The 24,242-nt window shown below is 54.0% G+C and overlaps 1 protein-coding gene and 1 pseudogene across 5 annotated transcripts in view; one reads left to right on the top strand and one right to left on the bottom strand.

The window, feature by feature from the left end:
* Positions 1-24,046, top strand: part of LOC103223290 (guanine nucleotide-binding protein G(I)/G(S)/G(O) subunit gamma-10 pseudogene) — a 45,228-nt pseudogene extending 21,182 nt beyond the window's left edge.
* The window catches only part of TRIOBP (TRIO and F-actin binding protein), a 78,513-nt gene that overhangs the window by 49,814 nt on the left and 4,457 nt on the right, over positions 1-24,242 (bottom strand). For 2 of the 5 annotated variants that reach the window (XM_073006727.1, XM_073006731.1), the window contains exons 4-7: positions 15,116-15,255; positions 13,671-13,872; positions 10,259-10,427; positions 171-3,708 (exon numbers count right to left, since the gene is read on the bottom strand). In XM_073006727.1, the coding sequence (XP_072862828.1) occupies positions 171-3,708; positions 10,259-10,427; positions 13,671-13,872; positions 15,116-15,255 (4,049 nt within the window). Of the gene's footprint in view, positions 1-170; positions 3,709-10,258; positions 10,428-13,670; positions 13,873-15,115; positions 15,533-24,242 lie in introns of those variants that run through there. The other 3 variants (XM_073006726.1, XM_073006728.1, XM_073006729.1) reach the window with 3 other exon arrangements.

The raw sequence follows: 24,242 nt of genomic DNA on the forward strand, positions 1-24,242 counted from the left end.
TATGCAGAAACAGAGAAATGGAGTGATTTGCCCAAGGTCACACAGCCAGTAAATGGCAAGCCAGGGGAATTTGAACACTCTCCTAGCACCCTAACCCTGAGAAACTTCCACCTAGCCTGCTGCTGAGCCTCCTCCCCAGCCCACTTGGCTGCCCCCACCCCTGGGCTCACCTGCGCTCTTGCCCGAAGAGGCGCTCCACCTCCGCGCGGCCAGGGCTGCGGGTGCGGCCCCCGCTGCTGTGCTGTGCTTGGGTCCCTGGCTGTCTCTGGGCCAGCCTCCTGGGTGGGGGCAGGTCAGCCAGCACAGTGTACTCCTCCCGCTCCAAGTTGTGCCTGGTCTCCCCGGGAGGCGCTGAGCCCCGGGAGCCCCTGGAGCTGCCCGGCGAAGGTGAGGGTGCCAGGAACGCTAGATCACTGGGTGGGTGGCGGGGTGGGGAGGAGGCTCGGGGTGCATCCCGGTGCCCGATGCACACTTGGGGGATCAGCACTAGGGAGCCATGCAGAGAGTCAGTGGAGGGGGCCAGGCTCTCCATACTAGTTCCAGGGGGGTCCTGGAAGAAGAGGGATGGCTCAGGAGCCTGGCGTGGTGGGGATGAGAAGGAGGGTGCATCCCGGTGCCCAATGCACACAGGGGTGGGGATTTGGGGGCCCTCGTGCAGAGAGTCCATGGAAGGGACAAGACTCTCTGTGCTGGCCCTGGGGAGGTCCTGGAACAAGAGGGAAGGCTCTGGGGCCTGGCGTGGTGGGGAGGAGGCCCGGGGTGCGTCTCGGTACCCAATACATACAGGTGCGGGGAGCTGAAGGGGCTCGTGTTGGGGGGACTGACACCGATGTTCGGTGTCTGATGTGTCTGGGAGGAAGGGGAAGGGGTCAAATTGGGTGTGGCGGGGGGGCGAGGACGCCTGGGGGGCATCTCGGTGTCCAATGCACACAGCAGGTGGTATATAGGGAGGCTCATGGTGGGGCGATTCACTCTCTGGGGCATGGGGCTCTGGGAAGAAGGGGAAGGGGTCATGCTGCAAATAGCGAGGGGGCGAAGAGGCTCGAGGGGCATCCCGGTGCCCAATGCACACAGCACATGGAGGCTGGGAGGGCTCAGGATAGGTCAAGGGAACCCCATAGGCAGCAGGGTACACAGGTGAGGAAGTCCGGGAGGTGCTCTGGTGGCCTGGGTTAGGGGAGGAAGAGGTGACCCGGGATGGCAAGTTGTACTGGGTGGGGCCAAAGGAGGACTGGGGTGGGTCATGCTGGGCTGGCCTGCTGGGAGAGGATGTCTGAGGCCTGTCACCTTGGGTTGGCCGGAGAGCGATGGATGCCCAGGGAACCTCATTTTGCTTGGAGCGAGATGGGGAAGAGGTTCGGGGACCATCACTGTGAGTTGGCCGGAGGGGAAAGGAGGCCCAGGGGATGTCTTTGTTAGTACGATGTGGAGACGAATTCCTGGGATTGTTCCATTGAGTGGAGCGGTGGGGAGATGATGGTCTCAGATTCTCCTTTTGGGTGCAGCATTGAGATGAGGAGGTTCCAGGGTTGTCTCGTTGAAAGGAAAAGGATTGTGTGCGGTCCCGCTGTGTACGAGTGGGTCTGAGGTTATCCCGTTTGGTACAAGAGGTTTTAGGGTTGTCTTGTTGGGTAGAAGATGATCTGGGGATGTTCTGTTGAATAGAAGTTCTGGGGTTGTCTCTTGTGGCTCTATTGGGAGAGAAGGCTCTGGGATTGTCCCGCTGGGCACAGGATGTTCTGGGGTTGTCTCGTTGGGTGGTTCTGTTGGGAGAGAAGGCTCTGGGATTGTCCCACTGGGCACAGGATGTTCTGGGGTTGTCCTGTTGGGAAGCTCTGACGGGAGAGGAGGCTCTGGGATTGTCCCGCTGGGCACAGGATGTTCTGGGGTTGTCTCGTTGGGTGGTTCTGTTGGGAGAGGAGGCTCTGGGATCGTCCCGCTGGGCACAGGATGTTCTGGGGTTGTCTCGTTGGGTGGTTCTGTTGGGAAAGAAGGCTCTGGGATCGTCCCGCTGGGCACAGGATGTTCTGGGGTTGTCTCGTTGGGTGGTTCTGTTGGGAGAGGAGGCTCTGGGATCGTCCCGCTGGGCACAGGATGTTCTGGGGTTGTCTCGTTGGGTGGTTCTGTTGGGAGAGGAGGCTCTGGGATCGTCCCGCTGGGCACAGGATGTTCTGGGGTTGTCTCGTTGGGTGGTTCTGTTGGGAGAGAAGGCTCTGGGATTGTCCCGCTGGGCACAGGATGTTCTGGGGTTGTCTCGTTGGGTGGTTCTGTTGGGAGAGGAAGCTCTGGGATCGTCCCGTTGGGCACAGGATGTTCTGGGGTTGTCTCGTTGGGTGGTTCTGTTGGGAGAGGAAGCTCTGGGATTGTCCCGCTGGGCGCAGGATATTCTGGGGTTGTCTCTTGTGGCTCTATTGGGAGAGAAGGCTCTGGGATCGTCCCGCTGGGCACAGGATGTTCTGGGGTTGTCTCGCTGGGTGGTTCTGTTGGGAGAGGAGGCTCTGGGATCGTCCCGCTGGGCACAGGACATTCTGGGATTGTCCTGTTGGGTGGTTCTGTTGGGAGAGGAGGCTCTGGGATCGTCCCGCTGGGCGCAGGATGTTCTGGGGTTGTCTCGCCGGGTGGTTCTGTTGGGAGAGGAGGTTCTGGGATCGTCCCGCTGGGTGCAGGATGTTCTGGGGTTGTCTCGTTGGGTGGTTCTGTTGGGAGAGGAGGTTCTGGGATTGTCCCGCTGGGCACAGGATGTTCTGGGGTTGTCTCGTTGGGTGGTTCTGTTGGGAGAGGAGGCTCTGGGATCATCCCGCTGGGCACAGGACGTTCTGGGATTGTCCTGTTGGGTGGTTCTGTTGGGAGAGGAGGCTCTGGGATCGTCCCGCTGGGCACGGGACATTCTGGGGTTGTCCTGTTGGGTAGCTTTGATCTGAGAGAAGGCTCTGGGATTGTCCCGCTGGGCACAGGATGTTCTGGGGTTGTCCTGTTGGGTGGTTCTTTTGGGAGAGGAGGTTCTGGGATTGTCCTGCTGGGCACAGGATATTCTGGGGTTGTCTCTTGTGGCTCTATTGGGAGAGAAGGCTCTGGGATCGTCCCGCTGGGCACAGGATGTTCTGGGGTTGTCCTGTTGGGAAGCTCTGACGGGAGAGGAGGCTCTGGGATTGTCCCGCTGGGCATAGGATGTCCTGGGGTTGTCTCGTTGGGTGGTTCTGTCAGGAGAGCAGGCTCTGGGATCATCCCGTCGGGCACAGGGTGTCGTGGGGTTGTCCCACTGGGGAGTACAAGTAGGAAAAGAAGTTTGGGGGTTGTCCTGCTGGGTAGAAGAGGTTCTAGTGTTATCTTGTTGGGTGGCTCTTTGGGGAGAGGAATATTGAGGATTATTTTGTTGGTTGGATGACGTTCTGGGGTTATCCTGTTGGGTGCTTCGTGAGGGAGAGGAAGCTCTGGGGGTGTTCCGCTGTGTAAATGAGGCCCTGGAGGTGTCCCTTTGGGTGATTCGGTGGGGAGAGGAGGCTCGGGGGGGTTCACATGTAGACGCAGCCTGAGCAGTGTCCCTTTGGGCAGGGGAAGCCCGAGGCGTGGTGCTTCGAGGTCCGCTGTGTGGTGTCATGGAGGAAGCCTGGGTCAGTGTTGACCGGTGCCGCTCCAGGGAGAAGAACCCACTTTCTCCCCGGAGCTTTGCCCAGTGCTGTCCTGCGCTCCGGCCCCCACCGCCAGTGTCTAGAGAGAAAACAGAGGGGCTCAAGGTAAGGGGAGGGGTCCAGGCACCTCTCATATTCTACCTTTCTTTGTCTCTTTTTTTTTTTTTTTTTTTTTTTTTTTTTTTGAGACGGAGTCTCGCTCTGTCGCCCAGGCTGGAGTGCAGTGGCGCAATCTCGGCTCACTGCAAGCTCCGCCTTCCGGGTTCACGCCATTCTCCTGCCTCAGCCTTCCGAGTAGCTGGGACTACAGGCGCCCGCCACTGCGCCCGGCTAATTTTTTTCTATTTTTTAGTAGAGACGGGGTTTCACCATGGTCTCGATCTCCTGACCTTGTGATCCGCCCGCCTCGGCCTCCCAAAGTGCTGGGATTACAGGCGTGAGCCACCGCGCCCGGCCGCTCTTTGTCTCTTTGGACCAGTGATTAGGGCAGACCCCACACCCTCCTCTTACAGGTCTCACTGTCTGTACCAAGTGACTCCACCTCTCTGACCAAGACTGATGAGACAAGGGCTTGGACGCTTCTCTCGAGCCGAGGTCAAGAATTTGAAATTGAGACCCTGACTCAGTCAAGAGATGGACTCGACAACTGGAAGAGGCCACACGGTCTGGGGATCCATGGACAAGACAGAGAAGAGGCAGACTCGTGGAGAGAAGTGTTGGCAATAGCCTGTGTAACCCAGGGAGGGAGAGGTGGGCCCAGCAGCAGCTATCTGATAGTCTGCCCTTCCCAGTTTTATTTCCTTCAGTCAGAATCTGAGGAATTCCCCCCATTTCTGGTTTTTCTGTTTTGTTTTTGAGACAGCCTCGCTCTGTCGCCCAGGCTGGAGCGCAGTGGCACCATCTCGGCTCATTGCAACCTCCACCTCCCGGGTTCAAGCCATTCTCCTGCCTCAGCCTCTGGAGTAGCTGGGATTACAGGCATGTGCCACCATGCCCGGCTAATTTTTGTATTTTTAGTAGAGACAGGGTTTCACCATGTTGGCCAGGCTGGTCTCACACTCCTGACCTCAGGTGATCTGCTCATCTTGGCCCCCCAAAGTGCTGGGATTACAGGCGTGAGCCACCGTGCCCGGGCTTTTTTTTTTTTTTTTTTTTGAGACAGAGTCTCATTCTGTCACCCAGACTGGAGTGACAGACTCGGCTCACTGTAAGCTATGCCTCCTGGGTTCAAATGATTCTCCTGCCTCAGCCTCCCAAGTAGCTGGGATTACAGGCATGCGCCACCATGCCCAGCTCATTTTTGTATTTTTAGTAGAGATAGGTTCTAATGAGTCTGTTTCATGTGTGACAGCTCTAGAAAGCCCCGGTTTTTTGTATTCAAATGTTCCTACCCTGAAGCTTCTCCCAGGGCTGCCATGAGGATGGGAAAGGTGCAGGGATGGACAAACTTTTATAAACTGATAGCTGGGAGTTTGCCAGAAATGCAGAATCTCAGGTCCCAGCCCAGATGCACTGCTTCTGAATCTGCATTTAACAAAACTGTCTGGTGATTTGTACAACTTAGAGTTTCAGAAGCACTGGCCTGAAGGATTAACATAACTGTCCTCAATAGTGACCTCTTCGCAACTCCTAGCCTCATGACTGAGTTGCCATGACCTTGGTGTGTCACCCTCCATCCCGCTCAATCCCTCAGTCACCGAGTAGGTGTTGAGCACCAGCTATGTACATGTCCCTTGGCTACTGCTTTAGATGAAGAGTAAAGGGTATCGTGGCCTCATCTTAAAGGAGCCACAACTGTGGGTGTGGTGGCTCACACCTGTAATCCCAGCACTTTGGGAGGCCAAGGTGGGAGGATCACTTGAGCTCAGGAGTTCCAGACCAGCCTATGCAACATGGTGAGACCCTGTCTCTGCTACAAGTTTTTAAAACTTAGCAGGGCCTAGTGGTACGTGCCTGTAGTCACAGCCACCTAGGAGGCTGAGGCCAGAGGATTGCCTGAACCCAGGAGGCAGAGGTTGCAGTGAGCCAAGATTGTGCCACTGCCCTCTAGGGTGGGCAACAGAGCAAGATATTGTCTGAAAACAACAAACGAAACAAAAAAGTAGCCACAATTGCCTTCACGCAGATCCCCTCTCCTCATGCCTTCTTAAGATCCCCTCTGGTCTCCCTTTGCAACCACTGCCCCGTCCAGCCTCCCTGGGCTGTTGTTGGTGAAGTCTGAGTTCCCAGCACCTAGCAGAGAATTCAAAATTTGCATGGTCTCTAGGCACAGTGGCTCACACCTGTAATACCAACACTTTGGGAGGCCGAGGTGGGTGGATCATCTGAGGTCAGGAGTTCGAGACTAGCCTGGCCAACATGGTGAAACCAGTCTCTACTAAAAATACAAAAATTAGCTGGATGCGGCTGGGCGCGGTGGCTCATGCCTGTAATCCCAGAACTTTAGGAGGCCGAGGCAGGCGGATCACAAGGTCAGGAGATCGATAGCAGTCTGGCTAACATGGTGAAACCCCATCTCTACTAAAATTACAAAAAAAAAAAATTAGGCCGGGCGCGGTGGCTCACGCCTGTAATCCCAGCATTTTGGGAGGCCAAGGCGGGCGGATCACAAGGTCAGGAGATAGAGACCATGGTGAAACCCCGTCTCTACTAAAAATAGAAAAAATTAGCCGGGCGCAGTGGTGGGCGCCTGTAGTCCCAGCTACTCGGGAGGCTGAGGCAGGAGAATGGCGGGAACCCGGGAGGCGGAGCTTGCAGTGAGCCGAGATTGCGCCACTGCACTCCAGCCTGGGCGACAGAGCGAGACTCCGTCTCAAAAAAAAAAAAAAAAAAAAAAAAAAAAAATTAGCCAGGTGTGGTGGTGGGGGCCTGTAGTCCCAGCTACTCGGGAGACTGAGGCAGGAGAATGGTGTGAACCCGGGGGGCGAAACTTGCAGTGAGCCGAGATCGCACCACTGCACTCCAGCCTGGGCAACAGAGCAAGACTCCGTCTCAAAAAAAAAAAAAAAAAAAATTAGCCGGATGCAGTGGTGCATGCCTGTAATCCCAGCTACTCAGGAGGCTGAGGCTGGAGAATTGCTTGAACCTGGAGGTGGTGGTTGCAGTGAGCTGAGATGTGGCCACTGTACTCCAGCCTGGGTGATAGAGCAAGACTCTGTCCCAGAAAACAAAAAAACAAAAAATTTGCTGGTGGCTGATGTCCCATGGCTATTCTAAAATACATTTCATGCCTGGTAGTGGCTCACACCTGTAATTCCAACATTTTGGGAGGCTGAGGCAGGAGGATTGCTTGAGCCCAGGAGTTGGAGACCAGCCTGGGCAACATAGTGAGCCCCCATCTCTATGAAAAATAAAAATAAAATAAATACATTCCATATTCACCTGTTTCTCTCATCTACACCCACTTCCTACTCCAAGCCACCACTATGTCTCTCCTGGATGGTTGCAGTAGCCCCCAGGCCTGTGCACTCTGGGGCCAATGTCATCGTGCATCCAGGGAGACTTTTTCTAAAGTCAAAGGTGAGCAGATCGCTGTGCTCACAGCCTTCAGGGGAAAACTGGGAGAGATGGGAAAGCTGTCACAGATTGGAGGAGACAGAGGAGATGAGGAGGGGGACTAAAGGCAATGTGGGATCCTGGAATGGATCCAGAAACAGAAAAAGGATATTAGTAGAAAAACTGGTGAATCCCATCAAGTCTGTAGCTTAGTTAATAGTATTGGAGCAGTCGGCCAGGTACGGTCGCTCACACCTGTAATCCCAGCACTTTGGGAAGCCGAGGCAGGCGGATCACCTGAGGTCGGGAGTTGGAGACCAGCCTGACCAACATGGAGAAACCCCGTCTCTAATAAAAATACAAAATTAGCCGGGCGTGGTGGCTCATGCCTGTAATCCCAGCTACTTGGGAGCCTGAGGCAGAGAATGGCTTGAACCCGGGAGGTGGAGATTGCAGTGAGCTGAGATTACGCCACTGCACTCCAGTCTGGGCAACGAGAGTGAAACTCTGTCTCAAAAAGAAAAAAAAAAAGAAAGAAATGAGCGAAATAATGAGCGCAGTGTGGGGCCTGAGGTGTGATCAACGCAGTGGAGGGCTGGGCTGTATCAAATGGTAGGTTCAAGGGAGAAATCAAGGCCAGAGATGTGGACTCCAGAGTCATGGTTTTTCCCAGACAGTACTGAAAGCCAAGCAGCTAAGTGTGCAGGGAGAGGACAGAAGGCGACCAGGACTGGGATCTGGGGCATCCGATATTTAAAAGTGAAGCAGAGGAGGCGACCTCAGCAAAGGAGAGCGAGGTGGAGTGGCCAGTGAGGAAGGAGGCGGGCCAGGAGTGAGGGGTCGGGGAGCCCAGAGTGATTCTGTGCAAGACATTGATTTAGCACAAGGCCTGGAACATCAGAAAAGCGGGTCACTGCTGTAATGCTGCTGCTGCTCTTCTCATTGCTGCCACATCTATTCAGCCGTAATTGACTTATGGGCTGTAAGTAAACGTCCACTGAGCGCCTGAGTGAGCATTGCCCCTCAGTTGAAGATGCCACATCTCCATCCCCTGCTTCCCTGAGCATCTGAAGCCTCAAAACCTCTTCCTTGGGGCTTGCAAATCCCACACAGCACAGCCAGGCTCCCCAGCCATCCGCTCGCAGCAAAGGGCACACCATCCATGCAGACACCCAGGCCAGGAGCTGTGACCGTGTATCCTCCTGTCCTGAGTGCCAGCAAGTCTCCTTCCTAAACCTCTCTCCTTCTCTGTCCCCTCCTCACCCTGCAACCATGACCTTTTATTTATTTATTTATTTATTTATTTATTTATTTATTTGAGATGGAGTCTTATTCTGTTGCCCAGGCCGGAGTGCAGTGGGGTGATCTCAGCTCACTGCAACCTCCGCCTCCCAAATTCAAGCAATTCTCCTGCCTCAGCATCCCGAGTAACTGGGACTACAGCCGTGTCCCGGATCCCATCAGGCTCAATATGGTGAAACCCTGTGTCTACTAAATATACAAAAAGTTAGCTGGGCGTGGTGGCAGGCACCTGTAATCCCAGCTACTCAGGAGGCTGAGGCAGTAGAATCGCTTAAACCCAGGAGGTGGAGGTTCCAATGAGCTGAGATCATGCCACTGCACTCCAGCCTGGGAGACAGAGCAAGACTCCATCTCAAAAAAAAAAATGCCCCAGTTGTCCCAGTAATGCCTGTCACAGCTCTGTCTCCTCCTGTCCCAGATCCCAATGGGCTCACACATGGCATTCCACGTCCTCGTCCCGTTAGTCTCTTTTAATCAAGAACAGTCCCCTAGCCCCTTTTTGTCCTATGAGGAGTCCAGTCATTTTGCAGAATGTCTTTCAATTCGGGTTTGTCGATGTTTCACCGGGGTTAGGTGTAGGCAATGCATTTGCAGAAGGACAATTTAGAAGGGAAGGATTCTGTGCGCACCCCAGCATCCCCTCCCCCGACCCCATGCATCACATCAGGGGCATCTGATGTTGGTTTGTTCCACTCTGGGGATGCTGAACAGCTGCTTGGTAAAGGTAGTATCTTTCTGCTCTCCCCAGCCTAAGGGCGCCTTTTCTCTCAGTAATCGATGCAGAATCTGAGGACTGATGCTTTGAGACCATGGTGAAACCCCTGTTTCCTGACAACTTACCACCCTAGGGATTTCGCATCTGCCGGTGATTCGTGCCTGAACCAGTTATTGCTACAGTAGCTGCAACAGTCTCTTAACTGGTTTCTCATCCTTCAGCCCCTCCCTGCTCCAACTCATCCTTTGCACCTTTGACCTAGGGAACTTCCTAAGGCACAGGTGCAATTACATGACTTTCCTCCTCAAAAAAAACCTTCAGTGGCTCCCTACTACTTAGAGAAGAAAGTCCAAACTCCTTGACTAAGGCCAGGCACAGTGGCTCACTCCTGTAATCCCCAGCCAGGAATTTGAGACAAGCCTGGCCAACATGGTGAAATCCTGTGTCTACTAAAAATACAAAAATTAGCCAGGCGTGGTGTTGCAAGCCTGTAATCCCAGCTACTAGGGAGGCTGAGGCAGGAGAATCACTTGAACCCAGGAGGCAGAGGTTGCAGTGAGCCGAGATGGCACTACTGCACTCCAGCCTGGGCAACAGCATGAGACTCTATCTCCAAAAAATAAAAATAATAATAATAGGCCAGGTGCAGTGGCTCACGCCTGCAATCCCAGCACTTTAGGAGGCTGAGATGGACAGACCACTGAAGGTCAGGAGTTTGAGACCAGCTGGGCCAACATGGTGAAATCCCGTCTCTACTAAAAATACAAAAATTAGCTGGGCATGGTGGCAGGAGCCTGCAACCTCAATTACTTGGGAGGCTGGGGCGGGAGAATTGCTTAAACTGGGGAGGTGCAGGTTGCAGTGAGCTGAGATCGCGCCACTGCACTCTAGCCTGGGCAACAGAGTGAGACTCCATCCCCCCGCCAAAAAAATAATAATAATACAGTGGGTAGCATGGTTCATTGTGGTTGCTCCATCATGACATGGGAACTGTTACTATTATTAACACTCAGGCCACCAAAGTAAGCCATGCCCAAGGTCCCAAATGGCCAGTGAGATGGCTATCTGGGGGGCCCCAGGCCATCACCATGGGAACCAACCTGGCAGAAGGACTCACCCTCCTTTTTCTGGCCTGCAGTGTCTCTTCCCACAGGGGACCTGGTGAGGAGAGATGGAGCCTTTTGGGAGCTGTCAGCTTTTGGCCCCTCCTGAGGTCTCCTAGGGATCATCACTGCGAGCTCGTCCCAGCTGGGGGCCTCCTCCTGCCTCTCAACAGTGTCCCAATCCTGCCAGAGAAGGGGAGGAGAAAGTATGTTTGTGGGAGAAGAAAGGCTGCAGGACATATACTCCCCAAATGAGAAGGATAGAAGGAAGGGAAGAGAATTGACATTAAAAAGCGCTTCTGGGGCCGGGCGCGGTGGCTCAAGCCTGTAATCCCAGCACTTTGGGAGGCCAAGACGGGCGAATCACGAGGTCAGGAGATCGAGACCATCCTGGCTAACACGGTGAAACCCCGTCTCTACTAAAAAATACAAAAAACTAGCCGGGCGTGGTGGCGGGCGCCTGTAGTCCCAGCTACTGGGGAGGCTGAGGCAGGAGAATGGTGTAAACCCGGGAGGCGGAGCTTGCAGTGAGCTGAGATCCGGCCACTGCACTCCAGCCTGGGCGACAGAGAGAGACTCCGTCCCAAAAAAAAAAAAAAAAAAGCACTTCCCTGGTCGGGTGCAGTGGCTCACGCCTGTAATCCCAGCACTTTGGGAGGCCAAGGCGGGCGGATCACGAGGTCAGGAGATCGAGACCATCCTGGCTAACACGGTGAAATCCCGTCTCTACTAAAAAATACAAAAAATTAGCCAGGCATGGTGGCGGGCGCCTGTAGTCCCAGCTACTTGGGAGGCTGAGGCAGGAGAATGGTGTGAACCCGGGAGGCGGAGCTTGCAGTGAGTGGAGATAGCGCCACTGCACTCCAGCCTGGGCGACAGAACGAGACTCTATCTCAAAAAAAAAAAAAAAGCACTTCCGTGCTGGGTGCAGTGGCTCATACCTGTAATCCCAACACTTTGGGAGGCCGAGACAGGTGGATCACCTGAGGTCAGGAGTTCAAAACCAGCCTGGCCAACATGTGAAACCCCATCTCTACTAAAAATACAAAAACTAGCCAGGCATGGTGGTGGGCGCCTGTAATCCCAGATACTCCAGAGGCTGAGGCAGGCAAATCGCTTGAACCTGGGAGACGGAGGTTGCAGTGAGCTGAGATCATGCCACTGCACTCCAGCCCAGGTGACAGAGCAAGACTCCATCTCAAAAATAAATAAATAAGGCCGGGCGCGGTGGCTCAAGCCTGTAATCCCAGCACTTTGGGAGGCTGAGACGGGTGGATCATGAGGTCAGGAGAGCGAGACCATCCTGGCTAACATGGTGAAACCCCGTCTCTACTAAAAAATACAAAAAACTAGCCGGGTGAGGTGGCGGGCGTCTGTGGTCCCAGCTACTCGGGAGGCTGAGGCAGGAGAACGGTGTAAACCCGGGAGGCGGAGCTTGCAGTGAGCTGAGATCCGGCCACTGCACTCCAGCCTGGGCGACAGAGCGAGACTCCGTCTCAAAAAAAAAATAAAAAATAAAAATAAATAAATAAATAAAATTAAATAAAATATAAAAAGCACTTCCTAAACCATCAAGTTCTGTGTTCTGCCCTGGAGAGGTGACAGTGAGTGGTGCCACACTTTCTGTGGTGTAGACTCTGCTCCATGGACTCAGTAAAAAGCACTTCCAGCCTGGGCAACACAGTGAGACCCCATCTCTACAAAATTTTTTTTAAAAATTAGCTAGGCATGATGGTGCATGCCTGTAGTCCCAGCTACTCAGGAGGCTGAGGTCAGGGGATCACTTGAGCCCAGGAAGTCAAGGCTGTAGCGAGCCATGTTCAAGTCATTGTATTCCAGCCTGGGCGACAGAGCAAGACCCTGTCTCAACAATCAACTTTTTTTTTTTTTTCTTTTTGAGATGGAGTTTTGCTCTTGTTGCCCAGGCTGGAGTGCAACGGCACAATCTAAGCTCACCGCAACCTCCGACTCCCAGATTCAAGTGATTCTCCTGTCTCAGCCTCCCAAGTAGCTGGGATTACAGGTGCCCGCCACCACACCCTGTTAATTTTTGTATTTTTGGTAGAGATGGAGTTTCACCATGTTGGCCAGGCTGGTCTTGAACTCCTGACCTCAGGTGATCGCCCACCTTGGCCTCCCAAAGTGCTGGGATTACAGGTGTGAGCCGCCGCACCTGGCCTTCAATCAGTCAATTAAATAAAAAGCACGTGGCCGGGCGCGGTGGCTCACGCCTGTAATCCCAGCACTTTGGGAGGCCGAGGCGGGCGGATCACAAGGTCAGGAGATCGAGATCATGGCGAAACCCCGTCTCTACTAAAAATAGAAAAAATTAGCCAGGCGCAGTGGCGGGCGCCTGTAGTCCCAGGTACTCGGGAGGCTGAGGCAGGAGAATGGCGTGAACCCGGGAGGCGGAGCTTGCAGTGAGCCGAGATTGCACCACTGCACTCCAGCCTGGGCGACAGAGCGAGACTCCGTCTCAAAAAAAAAGCACGTGCTGTTTGCCTGGCACTGTGCTGGGCTCTAGCAGGTGCTAAGTGCTAAGTCGCTTATCTTCAATGAACCTAGGAGGCATGCACGTCCATTGAAGCCAAGAGCTTTGCCCAGAGTCCCCGAGTTCCGCATCTGGGACTGGTGTGAGATACCCCCAGGGGCCAGAGAGAAGTGGGTTCAAATCCTAGCCCCACTACTTCCCAGATGTGTGGCCTCCACTAAATTGCTCCCCCTCTGAGCCTCAGCCCCATATGGGACGACTGAAGTCTCTGCCTCCGAGGGTGTGGTGAGTCTCCCTCGAGCCCACACCAACCAAGCGCTTAGCATGGAGCTGGCCACGAAGCATGCCAGGCTGGGTGGTTTTATTCTGAGTCTTATCACCAGCCCCCGTCATTTTCCTTTTGAAGGGGTCTCCTGGGACAAGCCTGTCTCTCCGGCTCCATGGCAGCCCCTCAAAGTGCCAATGCTAGAGGAAAGACTGCTGGGTCTTCTCTTTTCGTGGCTAAATGACCCCCGCAGCCTGCTCCCTTCCCTCTGTCCCTTGGAAATCTACGCCAGGGCTCGCTGTGGGGCTCAGCACCATGTGATGAGGGCAGGGCCCTGGGGTTCTGTGCCACTCTTGCTCTAGACATCACACCCAACGTCCCAGCCCTCTGGGACCTGGCAGCCCGAGCCCGCTGGTGATTCACCCGGAGCGCCTGTCAGCTGAAACTCCTTTCACCGTCTTTTCACAGCCAGACCCCAGCCGCCCTGGGCCAGCCTGTGCAGAAACCCCCACCCTCTGGGGGTTCGCCGGGGTGGCCCGAGGTGCCAGCTAATGGTCCAGAGGACCTCGCCGAATTCTCTGGTATGAGGCTTAGCCCTGGCCTGGAGGTTCAGGGCTGCAGATGGAGGTGTGAGCCACTCTTGTCCACCCATCTCCCGCTCCTGGCTCACCACAGAGGACGAGTTACTGGTATCATCAGGGGTGGCGGAGTCAGGGCTGGAGCCGGGGTCAGAGCCGGGGTCCTCGTTGCAGCTGCCACACAGGGAAGTGGTCAGGCCCTCCAGATAGGACACTGCCTCAAGATCATGGCTCCCGCTCCTGGGGGCGGCTGTGGGATCCTCTTCCGGGAGCCCTGCTGAGGGGGATGGGTCCCTGGGAGAGGAGACAGACCCATGACTTTTTCCCAAAAAGTAATGGGGAGTTAGGGGTACTCCCCACCCCACCCAGGCATTCACACTCACTCACACAGGGAGCCTGGGGCCCACACGCTGGTGTGGGAGAGGGAGCCAATGCTGAGGGCTGCCTCTGTGTCAGGCTTTTTATATGGGTTGCCTCGTTGAGCTAAAACAGCATCTCTTTATTTTTTTTATTTTTAATTGTGTTGTTGTTGTTGTTGAGACAGAGTCTTGCTCTGTTGCCCAGGCTGGAGTGCGGTGGCACGATCTCGACTCACTGCAAGCTCTGTCTCCTGGATTCACGCCATTCTCCTGCCTCAGCCTCCCAAGTAGCTGGGACTACAGGTGCCTGCCACCTCACCCAGCTAATTTTTTGTATTTTTTCGTAGAGACGGGGTTTCACCATGTTAGCCAGGATGGTCTCGATCTCCTGACCTCATGATCCACCCGTCTCGGCCTCCCAAAGTGCTGGGATTACAGGCGTAAGCCACCGTGCCCGGCCTTCTGTTTTTTAAAATATGTCTACCTGTGAGGAGCACATGAGTGATCCTAGCACAATGCTGATTTGATTCAGTCCCTCTTATTTTACAGACAGGGAAACTGAGACACAGAAAGACAGAGTAACTTGCTCAAGACCCATCAGGGATGGATCTGAAGCTGGAACCCAGGTTTCTAGACTCTCAGGCCATGGCCTCCCAAGGTATCATGACCTTAAAGGGGGAACTGCCACTCAGGCCTGAGGGTGGAAGGAACCCCAGAGCCCGGAGCAGTGCACACCCAGGTAGGTGGGTGACAGCAGGTGCCCCTGGGTGCAGGGACTGTTTAATCTTTTAAAGCTGTGCAAAGGGAACCAGGAAATGTGAGTAGGCTGTGGCCATGCCCACTGCAAGGTGGGTGCACAGCGGCACACGCCCTGGGGCAAAGCTGAGCTCGGTCTTGGGAGGTTATCGGGGGGGCAGGGGCCCCAGGAGAGACAGCCAGGGTTGGGGAGGGGAGATTCAGCCACCCAAGTGCAAGCAGGGTGGTGTGATCTGAGTTCTTCCTGTCTGCCCAAGAAGCATGCCCACTGCCCACCTGTGCCTAGGTTTAGAGGACTGACCACGTGACCCATGCCAGCAGCCATTACAGACAGGTGTTGCCTTGGGGAAGGAGTGCAAATGGGAAGGGCAAGGGCATTCCCCCCCATGAAGCCTTTCCCCGGGCCCTGGGACTCTACCCACCTCCTGGACCCTGGCCGGAGGCCCAGGTCCACCACAGACCGGCAGCCAGAGGTTGAGGCGCTGAGTGGGTCCTCAGGGGCAGGTGGGCATCGAGGCAGGTCGCAGTAGGGCACCTCAGCACCTGAAGGGCTCCTGAGCTCCTGGGCCAGGGTTGGAGAGAGGAGACAGCTCAGCGCCCACGTGGGGTCTCCCCTCCCCCTGCACAGCCCCTCCCAGCGGTGTGGGAGTCTCCAGGCATCTCCTCCGGGGATCTCGCACTTCTCAAGGAGCTGCCCATCAGGCTGGAAGCGCCCCTTGGGACTCAAGCCGAGGGCTGGCTGAGGTACCCAGTGTGTGCATGCACACGTGTGTGTACACATACGGGCCTTGGAGCAGGTATGTGTGTGGGTAAAGACCTGGTATTGGGGGCACGTGTGTACACATAGGTGGAGTGAGCTCTTGCGCATGCATGCCTGCGCAGGTCCCGCGGGTACACGGATCTGTATGTTTGCATCAGTGCAAGTTTATGTATATATGCATGTATGTTGTGCGCCCCAGAACGAGGTGGAAAGAAGGATCCACCAGGGTCTTTTGCGGTCAAAAGACAAGGGTGAGGAGGAAGGATTAGGCTGGCTGAGAGAAGGAAGAGGTCTGAGGGAGGAAGAGGCAGTTTGATGGTAGAGGAGATGGGAAAACAAGGTCTTGGAGGACAGAAGAGATTTGCCCCACTAAAGGAGAGGCAGGGGCTCCAGGGCTGGAGGGTCAAGGCCCCAGAAAAAGGGCGGGGGCCTGGAGCCAGCTGCCCGCTCCTCTCTCCCTCCACCCTTGGCAAGGCCACACCTGTGAAGGCTGGTCTGGTGCTCGGCTCACCAGGGGAGAACGGTTGCTCACCTCCAGGGCCCCCCCCAATTCCTCCCCACCTCTGGAGAGCGGCAGGTCCCTCCCCTGGTGGTGGGAGACAGCGGCCATAGCACCCTGCGCCCCGCCTCCTCTCGGATTACCTGGGCTGCGGGCTCTGGCGGTGGTGGCGGCTGTCGGCTGTCAGCACCCTCATCCCCGGGGGGCTCCGGCTCAGGCCCCCACGCTGCCGCCCTCCCAGGCCCCGACTCCGGGCTGTGGTGGCAGCAGCAGCCGAGGCAGTGGAAACCTTAGAGGGGCCGGCTTCGGGAGCAGGGGCCCCTCATTACTGTTTCATAAGCCGGGGCCCAGCCAAGAACAATGCAGGACTTGAAACCACAGGAACCCGATCCCAGCAGCTCACCTGAGAGCCGGGAGGGGCAGGAGCCTGGGCATGGGATCCCTGGGGACCCTGGAGCCCAGAGCCCAGGGCCAAGGCAGCAGCCTGGTTGGCAACATGGGGTGGGCACAGGCTCTCCAGGTTCCAAGAAGGCCACTGCTGGGGGTCAGGCGGTGCCAAGAAGTGGGGTTGGGGTATCTGCCGTGACATCCAGGCCAGGGGAGCTTGGCAGGATTCAGTTTCGCCCCCTGCCCTGTAGCCAGATTCTGATCAGAGCTCGGCAGCAGGAGGTGTCAGATCCACAGCCGGGCCTGGCGCCTTGGCCACCCAGGGGACGGCACAGCAGAAATCAGGAGACGCTCGCCAGGCATCATCCAGGGGTCTCCGCCCCGCCAGGCCCAGCAGGAACCTCAGCCTGATGTGACACCTCATCCTGGCTTTCATCCCAGCTCCCGTCACCACCTCACCACCTACTTGAGTGGGCCCCACAGTCAGTCCCCTGCTCTGATTTCCTGTCTGGCGGGTCAGCACTGGCTCTGGCCTCAGATAGACCTCGGGCCCCATCCTGGCTCCTCCACTTCCCGGCTCGTGACCTCAGGCCGATGACTTCCCCTTTTGGAGCCTTGTTTTCTCCTCTAGGAAATGGAGGCTGAGATGCAACCAAGACCTGGGCCACGTGTATCCTCTCTGTGCCTCAGTTATCTCATCTACAAAACCAGCAGGATAGCAGGACCCACCTCCTAGGGGTGTTCTGAGAGTTAAATGAGTTAATATTTGTAAAGGGATTTTTTTTTTTTTTTTTTTTTTTGATACAGAGTCTCGCTCTTGTAGCCCAGGTTAGAGTGCAATGGTGCAGTCTTGGCTCACTGCAACCTTCACCTCCTGGGTTCAAGCAATTCTCCTGCCTCAGCCTCCCCAATAGCTGTGATTACAGGTGACGCCACGCCCGGCTAATTTTTCTATTTTTAGTAGAGACAGGGGTTTGCCATGTTGGCCAGGCTGGTCTTGAACTCCTGATGGCAGGTGATCTGTCTGCCTCAGCCTCCCAAAGTGCTGGGATTACAGGCGTGAGCCACCGTGCCCAGCCCCTAAAAAATTTTCATTAAATAGACAGGGTTTTGCCATGTTGCCCAGGCTGGTCACAAACTCCTGGGCTCAATCAATCCTTCCACCTTGGATGCCCAAAGTGCTTGGATTATAGTTGTAAGCCCCTGTGCCCAGCCAATTTTTTTTTTTTTTAGACAGAGTCTTACTCTGTTGCCCAGGCTGGAGTGCAGTGGCATGATCTCAGCTCACTGTAACCTCCACCTCCTGGGTTCAAGTGATTCTCATGCCTCCGCCTTCTGAGTAGCTGGGACTATAGGTGCACACCACCATGCCTGGGTTATATATATAGATAGATAGATAGATAGTTTTTTTGTTTTTTGTTTTTTTTTTTTTGAGACAGAGTCTTGCTCTGTCTCCCAGGCTGGAGTGCAGGGACGCCTTCTTGGCTCACTGCAAGCTCTGCCTCCCGGGTTCACGCCATTCTGCCTTAGCCTCCTGAGTAGCTGGGACTACAGGTGCCCGCCACCATGCCCAGCTAATTTTTTGTATTTTTAGTAGAGACGGGGTTTCACTGTGTTAGCCAGGATGGTCTCGATCTTCCTGACCTCGTGATCTGCCCACCTCGGCCTCCCAAAGTGCTGGGATTGCAGGCGTGAGCCACTGTGCTCGGCCAATTTTTATATTTTTAGTAGAGATGGGGTTTCACCGTGTTGCCCAGGCTGGTCTCGAACTCCTGCGCTCAAGTTGATCCGCCTGCCTCAGCCTCTCAAAGTGCTGGGATTACAGGCGTCAGCCACCGTGCCTGGCCTCAATTTTTTTTTTTTTTTTTTGGGAGACGGAATCTTGCTCTGTCGCCTAGGCTGGAGTGCAGTGGCGCGATCTCGGCTCACTGCAAGCTCTGCCTCCTGGGTTCACGCCATTCTCCTGCCTCAGCCTCCCGAGTAGCTGGGATTACAGGTACCCGCCACCATGCCCTGCCAATTTTTGTATTTTTAGTAGAGTCAGGATTTCACCATGCTAGTTAGGCTAGTCTCAAACTCCTGACCTCGGGTGATCCACCCGCCTCGGCCTCCCAAAGTGCTGGGGTTACAGGCGTGAGCCACCATGCCCAACCCAGTGTCAGTTTTTTACTATCACATCTGGTACACAGGGAGCTGTTTCCTGCCCAGAGTTGGGTCCCAGGGCCTGGCTCAGAGACACAACAGTCACCCCTCATGCATTTGCCAAAGGAGAGTTTCACAGCCTCAGATCATCATCAGAGCAACTGGAGGCTCAAGAAAGTGGAGGATTTGATGTTGTGCGCCTCTCTGATCTCTTTTTTTTTTTTCCCAGATAAAGTCTCGCTCTGGCAATGGCATGATCACAGTGTACTGCAGCCTCGATCTCCTGGGCTCAAATGATCCTCCTGCCTCAGCCTTCCAAGTAGCTGGGACTGCAGGCGTGTACCACTACATCCGTTAATTTTTTGTTTTGTAGAGCTGGGATCTCACTTTGTTACCTAGGCTGATCTTGAACTCCTGGTTTCAAGCACATCCTTCAGCCTCAGCCTCCTAAAGTGCTGTGATCACAGGCAGGAGCCATTGTGCCCGGCCCCCTCTCTTACCTTGAAACCATCTCTGGTCTTGGCTACTGGAGAGGAGGGGCACATTGTGGGGTTTGCCTCCAAGCCTCTGGCCTTCTTGGCTGTCTTTGCTGATTCCCTGGCCTCCACCCAGGCCTATTCTCATCTCATTCCACACTTTCCTCCGCAGACGATAGCCTCATCCATGAGCAAGACTTTGGTCAGTGACAGATCCTGAAGACTCGCAGGTCTCCATCTCCTGTGGTGGTCTGGCCCTGAGCTCCAGCTCCCCCAATTCACTAACCTCCCCCTCATCTCCACCGTGTCCTGCCGGCACCCCACACCATGCCCCCAGACAACTCCAAACAGACCTCCCAACCCAAGTACCCTGCCTGGAGAAATAACAGGAGTCAGCCATGGGTTTCTCCCCTCCCTCACCCCCAAATCCTGTAGATGTGCCTGTTCAATTAGTTCAGAAATGTGTCAATTTGCCTCCATCTCAAAGCCCCGATGAGTACGTGCAGCTTTTCCTGGCGGGTCACGTGACACATTCTCACCACCCTGCACACTCCATTCTCTCCGCCCAGCAATCAGTGACTGTGTTACCTAGGCTGGTCTCAGACTCCTGAGTTCAAGTGATCCTGCTGCCTCAGCCTCCCGAAGTGCTGGCATTACAGGTGGGAGCTGCTGTGCCAGGCTGGCCTTTGCACGTTCTACTCCCTTCCTCTCCCCTTCCTGCAATTTCACCGACTAATGCTAATGCCCGCACAGCCTTTACCAAGCAGCTGAAATGTCATTTTTTTGGAGACACTTTCCCCAATGCCCTATCCTTTACTTTCATGCCACTTACTGTTCCTTTATACATTCATCACAACCAAGATTAAATAATCATGTGCATGATTACTTTCTTACTGTCCATTTATCTTGCTAGACTACAAGCCCTATGAAGTCAAGCCAGGGATATGTCCCCCTCTCCTCATCTCCTCCTCCCTCTCCCTCTCCTCTCCCCTCTCCCCCTCCCCCTCCCTGTTTTCTGTTCTGTTCTGAGACATAGTGTAACTCTGTCACCTAGGCTGAAATACAGTAATGCGATCATGGCTCGCTGCAGCCTCCACCTCCCAGTCTCAGGTGATCCTCCCACCTCAGCCTCCCAAGTAACTGAGACTATAGCTGCATGCCACTATGCCCAGCTAATGTTTTAAATTTTTTGTAGAGATGGGGTTTTCCATGTTGCCAGGCTGGTCTCGAACTCCAAGTGATCTGTCCGCCTTGGCCTCCCAAAGTGCTATGATTACAGGAGTGAGCCACTGCGCCCGACTGTGCCTTTCTGATTTATCATGATTTCCCCAACATCTAGCATCATTCCTGGCACATTTTAAGCACCTATTCAGTATATATGAATTCATGAGCTGACCCACAGTCTCAGGTGGGAAATGGTGGGATTGAGACTAGAACTCAGACCAGCCTGAATCCAGAGCTCTCCTGTTCCATGCTTGCCATCTTCCCAACCACTGGGAGAAGGTCATTTGCATGAAAGATGGACTCCCAGGCATCTGTTCCCTGAACCTGAACTTGCAGATGAGCACAGGAAAGCTATAATTGGAGGTATCAAGACCGGTAGAAGCCAGGCACGGTGGCTCACTCCTGTAATCCCAGCACTTTGGGAGGCTGAGGTGGGTGGATCACCTGAGGTCAGGAGTTCGAGAACAGCCATGGCCAACATGGCGAAACCCTGCCTCTCCTAAAAATACAAAAATTAGACAGGCATGGTAGCAGGCGCCTGTAATCCCAGCTACCTACTTGGGAGGCTGAGGCACAAGAATTGCTTGAACCCGGGAGGCAGAGGTTGCAGTGAGTCGAGACTGCGCCACTGCAGTCCGGCCTGGGTGACAGAGCGAGACTCTGTCAAAAAAAAAATAATAATAATAGTAGAAAAGAGTCCTCCAAGGTTTACTTTTCTGGTCAGGAAGGAGGAAGACAGGAAACTAACATGAACTGAATTAGCCACACGTGGCTTGGGCTAAGCAGTGCCAGATGTCCTGAATGAGAAGCCTATTGCCCCAACTTCAGCCATGAGGACAGTAAAGCCAGAGAAGTTAACCCCAGGTGACACAGCAGGTCACGGCAAACCTAGGACTGGAGCTCGGGCCTGCCTGGCTCCCAAGCCCAACAGCAGTAACCCCTTCCCAATGGCACCTCTAGGAAACTAACCCCTGCATGAAACTGGCTGCCAGGCTCAAAGGGAGCTGCAGGCCGGGTGCGGTAGCTCACGCCTGTAATCCCAGCACTTTGGGAGGCCGAGGTGGGCAAATAACGAGGTCAGGAAGATTGAGACCATCCTGGTTAACACGGTGAAGCCCCATCTCTACTAAATATACAAAAAATTAGCCGGGCGTGGTGGCAGGCGCTTGTAGTCCCAGCTACTCGGGAGGCTGAGGCAGAAGAATGGTGTGAACCCGGGAGGCGCAGCTTGCAGTCAGTCGAGATGGCGCCACCGCACTCCAGCCTGGGCAACAGAGCGAGACTCTGTCTCAAAAAAAAAAAAAAAAAAAAGAGGAACTTCAGACCCCAGTGGGAATGACGAAGCCATGGGGGTCAAGGTTGGAAGGGCCCTCTGAGGTTCATGGGTCCGAGGTTTCTCATCGCGTGTGTATCAGCTCCTCTGTGTTTACGTGCATGGGGGCTAGGCAGCAGACTACATCAATCACAAAGTAAGAAAAGGACTCTTCTTCACTCCTTCAATAACTTGAAGAAGAAAATCTCGGCTGGTCGCAGTGGCTCATGCCTGTAATCCCAGCGCTTTGGGAGGCTGAGGCGGGCAGATCACAAGGTCAGGAGTTCGAGACCAGCCTAACCAACATGGTGAAACCCTGACTCTACTAAAAATACAAAAATTATCCAGGCATGGTGGCGCACTCCTGTAATCCCAGGTACTCAGGAGGCTGAGGCAGGAGAGTCACTTGAACCTGGGAGATGGAGGTTGCCATGAGCCGAGACTGAGCCACTGAACTCCAGCCTGGCGACAGAGAGAGACTCCGTCTCAAATAAAAAGAAAAAAAAAAAGAAAAGGACTCTTCTTCACTCCATTAATAACTTGAAGAAGAAAATCTCGGCCGGGCGCGGTGGCTCAAGCCTGTAATCCCAGCACTTTGGGAGGCCGAGACGGGCGGATCACGAGGTCAGGAGATCAAGACCATCCTGGCTAACCCGGTGAAACCCCGTCTCTACTAAAAAATACAAAAATCTAGCCGGGCGAGGTGGCGGGCGCCTGTAGTCCCAGCTACTCGGGAGTCTCGAGGCAGGAGAATGGCGTGAACCCGGGAGGCGGAGCTTGCAGTGAGCTGAGATCCGGCCACTGCACTCCAGCCTGGGCGACAAAGCAAGACTCCGTCTCAAAAAAAAAAAAAAAAAAAAAAAAGAAAATCTCCAGATCTCCAGACCAGGTGCTCACACCTGTTATCCCTGAAGTTATGATGGAGGCTGAGGTGGGGGGATCGCTTGAGCCCAGGAACTTGAGACTAGCCCTGGCAACATAGTGAGATCCCGTCTCTACAAGAAAATTAGCCGGGCGTGGTGGCATGTGCCTGTAGTTCCAGCTACTCAGGAGGCTGAGGTGGGAAGATCATTTGAGCCTGGGAAGTGGAGTCTACAGTAAGCCATGATTGGACCACTGCACTCCAGCCTGGGCTACAGAGCAAGACCCTATCTCCAAAAGGAAAAAAAAAAAGAGAGAGAGAGAGAAAGAAAATCTCCAGATGATGCTGGTGTATTCTTAACATCTCTCTAACATCTGCTAATCTCCCTTTTTGACAAAGAGACAGCAGGACTCAAGCTCAGAGCCTTCCACAGAAAACACTCTCAGCCCTCAGAGCCCAGTGCCACCACCATGTCCTCCAGCGCTAGCGCGAGCGCCCTGCAGCGCCTGGTGGAGCAGCTCAAGTTGGAGGCTAGTGTGGAGAGGATCAAGGTCCTTCAGGCAGCTGCAGAGCTTCAACAATACTGTATGCAGAATGCCTGCAAGGATGCCCTGCTGGTGGGTATTCCAGCCGGAAGTAACCCCTTCCGGGAGCCCAGATCCTGTGCTTTACTCTGAAGACTCTAGGAGAGAAGTTCACTGAGGAATGCCTTCGAGCACAAAGTGACGAATGACTGCCTTCAAGTCTCAAGAAAACACTTTTCCCTAGCTCTAATTAGAGATATTTTAGCCCTTTCCTGTGGCCTGGTCCTATAGCGAAAATCACAGAAATTCATGAGTTTCTACTTGAGTGAGGAAACTGGGTGAAGAAATAGAGTTTTAAATAGTAATAGCCTGTTTTTTTGTGCAAGTACTTTTATACATAAGACAAAGAAAAACCGTACCACCAAATATACCAAAATGCACCTGTTTCATAAGTGAGTTACTAATATTTCTATACCTGGAATATCACGTATGTTTTATTTACTGGATGTTTACATTTTAAGAAGGAAAATAGTTGTGTTTATTTAAACAATTGAATACTTGTAAACTGTTGTTCCTGGAAGATATTTAACACATAAAAAATGTGTTCTTTTCGGCCGGGCCTGGTGGCTCAAGCTTGTAATCTGAGCACTTTGGGAGGCCGAGACGGGCGGATCACGAGGTCAGGAGAGCGAGACCATCCTGGCTAACAAGGTGAAACCCCGTCTCTACTAAAAAATACAAAAAAAAAACTAGCCCGGCGAGGTGGCGGGCGCCTGTAGTCCCAGCTACTCGGGAGGCTGAGGCAGGAGAATGGCATAAACCCAGGAGGCGGAGCTTGCAGTGAGCTGAGATCCGGCCACTGCACTCCAGCCTGGGCGACAGAGCGAGACTCTGTCTCAAAAAAAAAAAAAAAGTGTTCTTTTCTCATGAATTCACAATTCCTAAATGAATACAAGAAAGTACAAATTGCTGGGAGGAAGAATAGGCTTTACTAATTGACTGATGTCTTGATTTTTCTAAATGGGAAGATTGTTTTAACACTAAATATAGGAGCAGTTTCTTAACAAACTTGTTTGGAAAAGTTAATGTTATGATGTGCATTAGGCTGCCCCATTGTGTATATAAATAAAGCAGATTCAATCTTCATAAAAAAAAAAAAAGAAAAGACTCTCGAGGCCAGGTGCAGTGGCTCATGCCTGTAATCCCAGCACTCTGGGAGGCTGAGGCAGGTGGATCACCTGAGTTCAGGAGTTTAACACCAGCCTGGCCAACATGGCGAAACCCTGTCTCTACTGAAAATACAAAAATTAGCTGGGCATGGTGGCAGGCACCTGTAACCCCAGCTACTTGGGAGGCTGAGGCG

This window comes from Chlorocebus sabaeus, chromosome 19, assembly GCF_047675955.1.
Source record: "Chlorocebus sabaeus isolate Y175 chromosome 19, mChlSab1.0.hap1, whole genome shotgun sequence".
Lineage (NCBI taxonomy): Eukaryota > Metazoa > Chordata > Mammalia > Primates > Cercopithecidae > Chlorocebus > Chlorocebus sabaeus.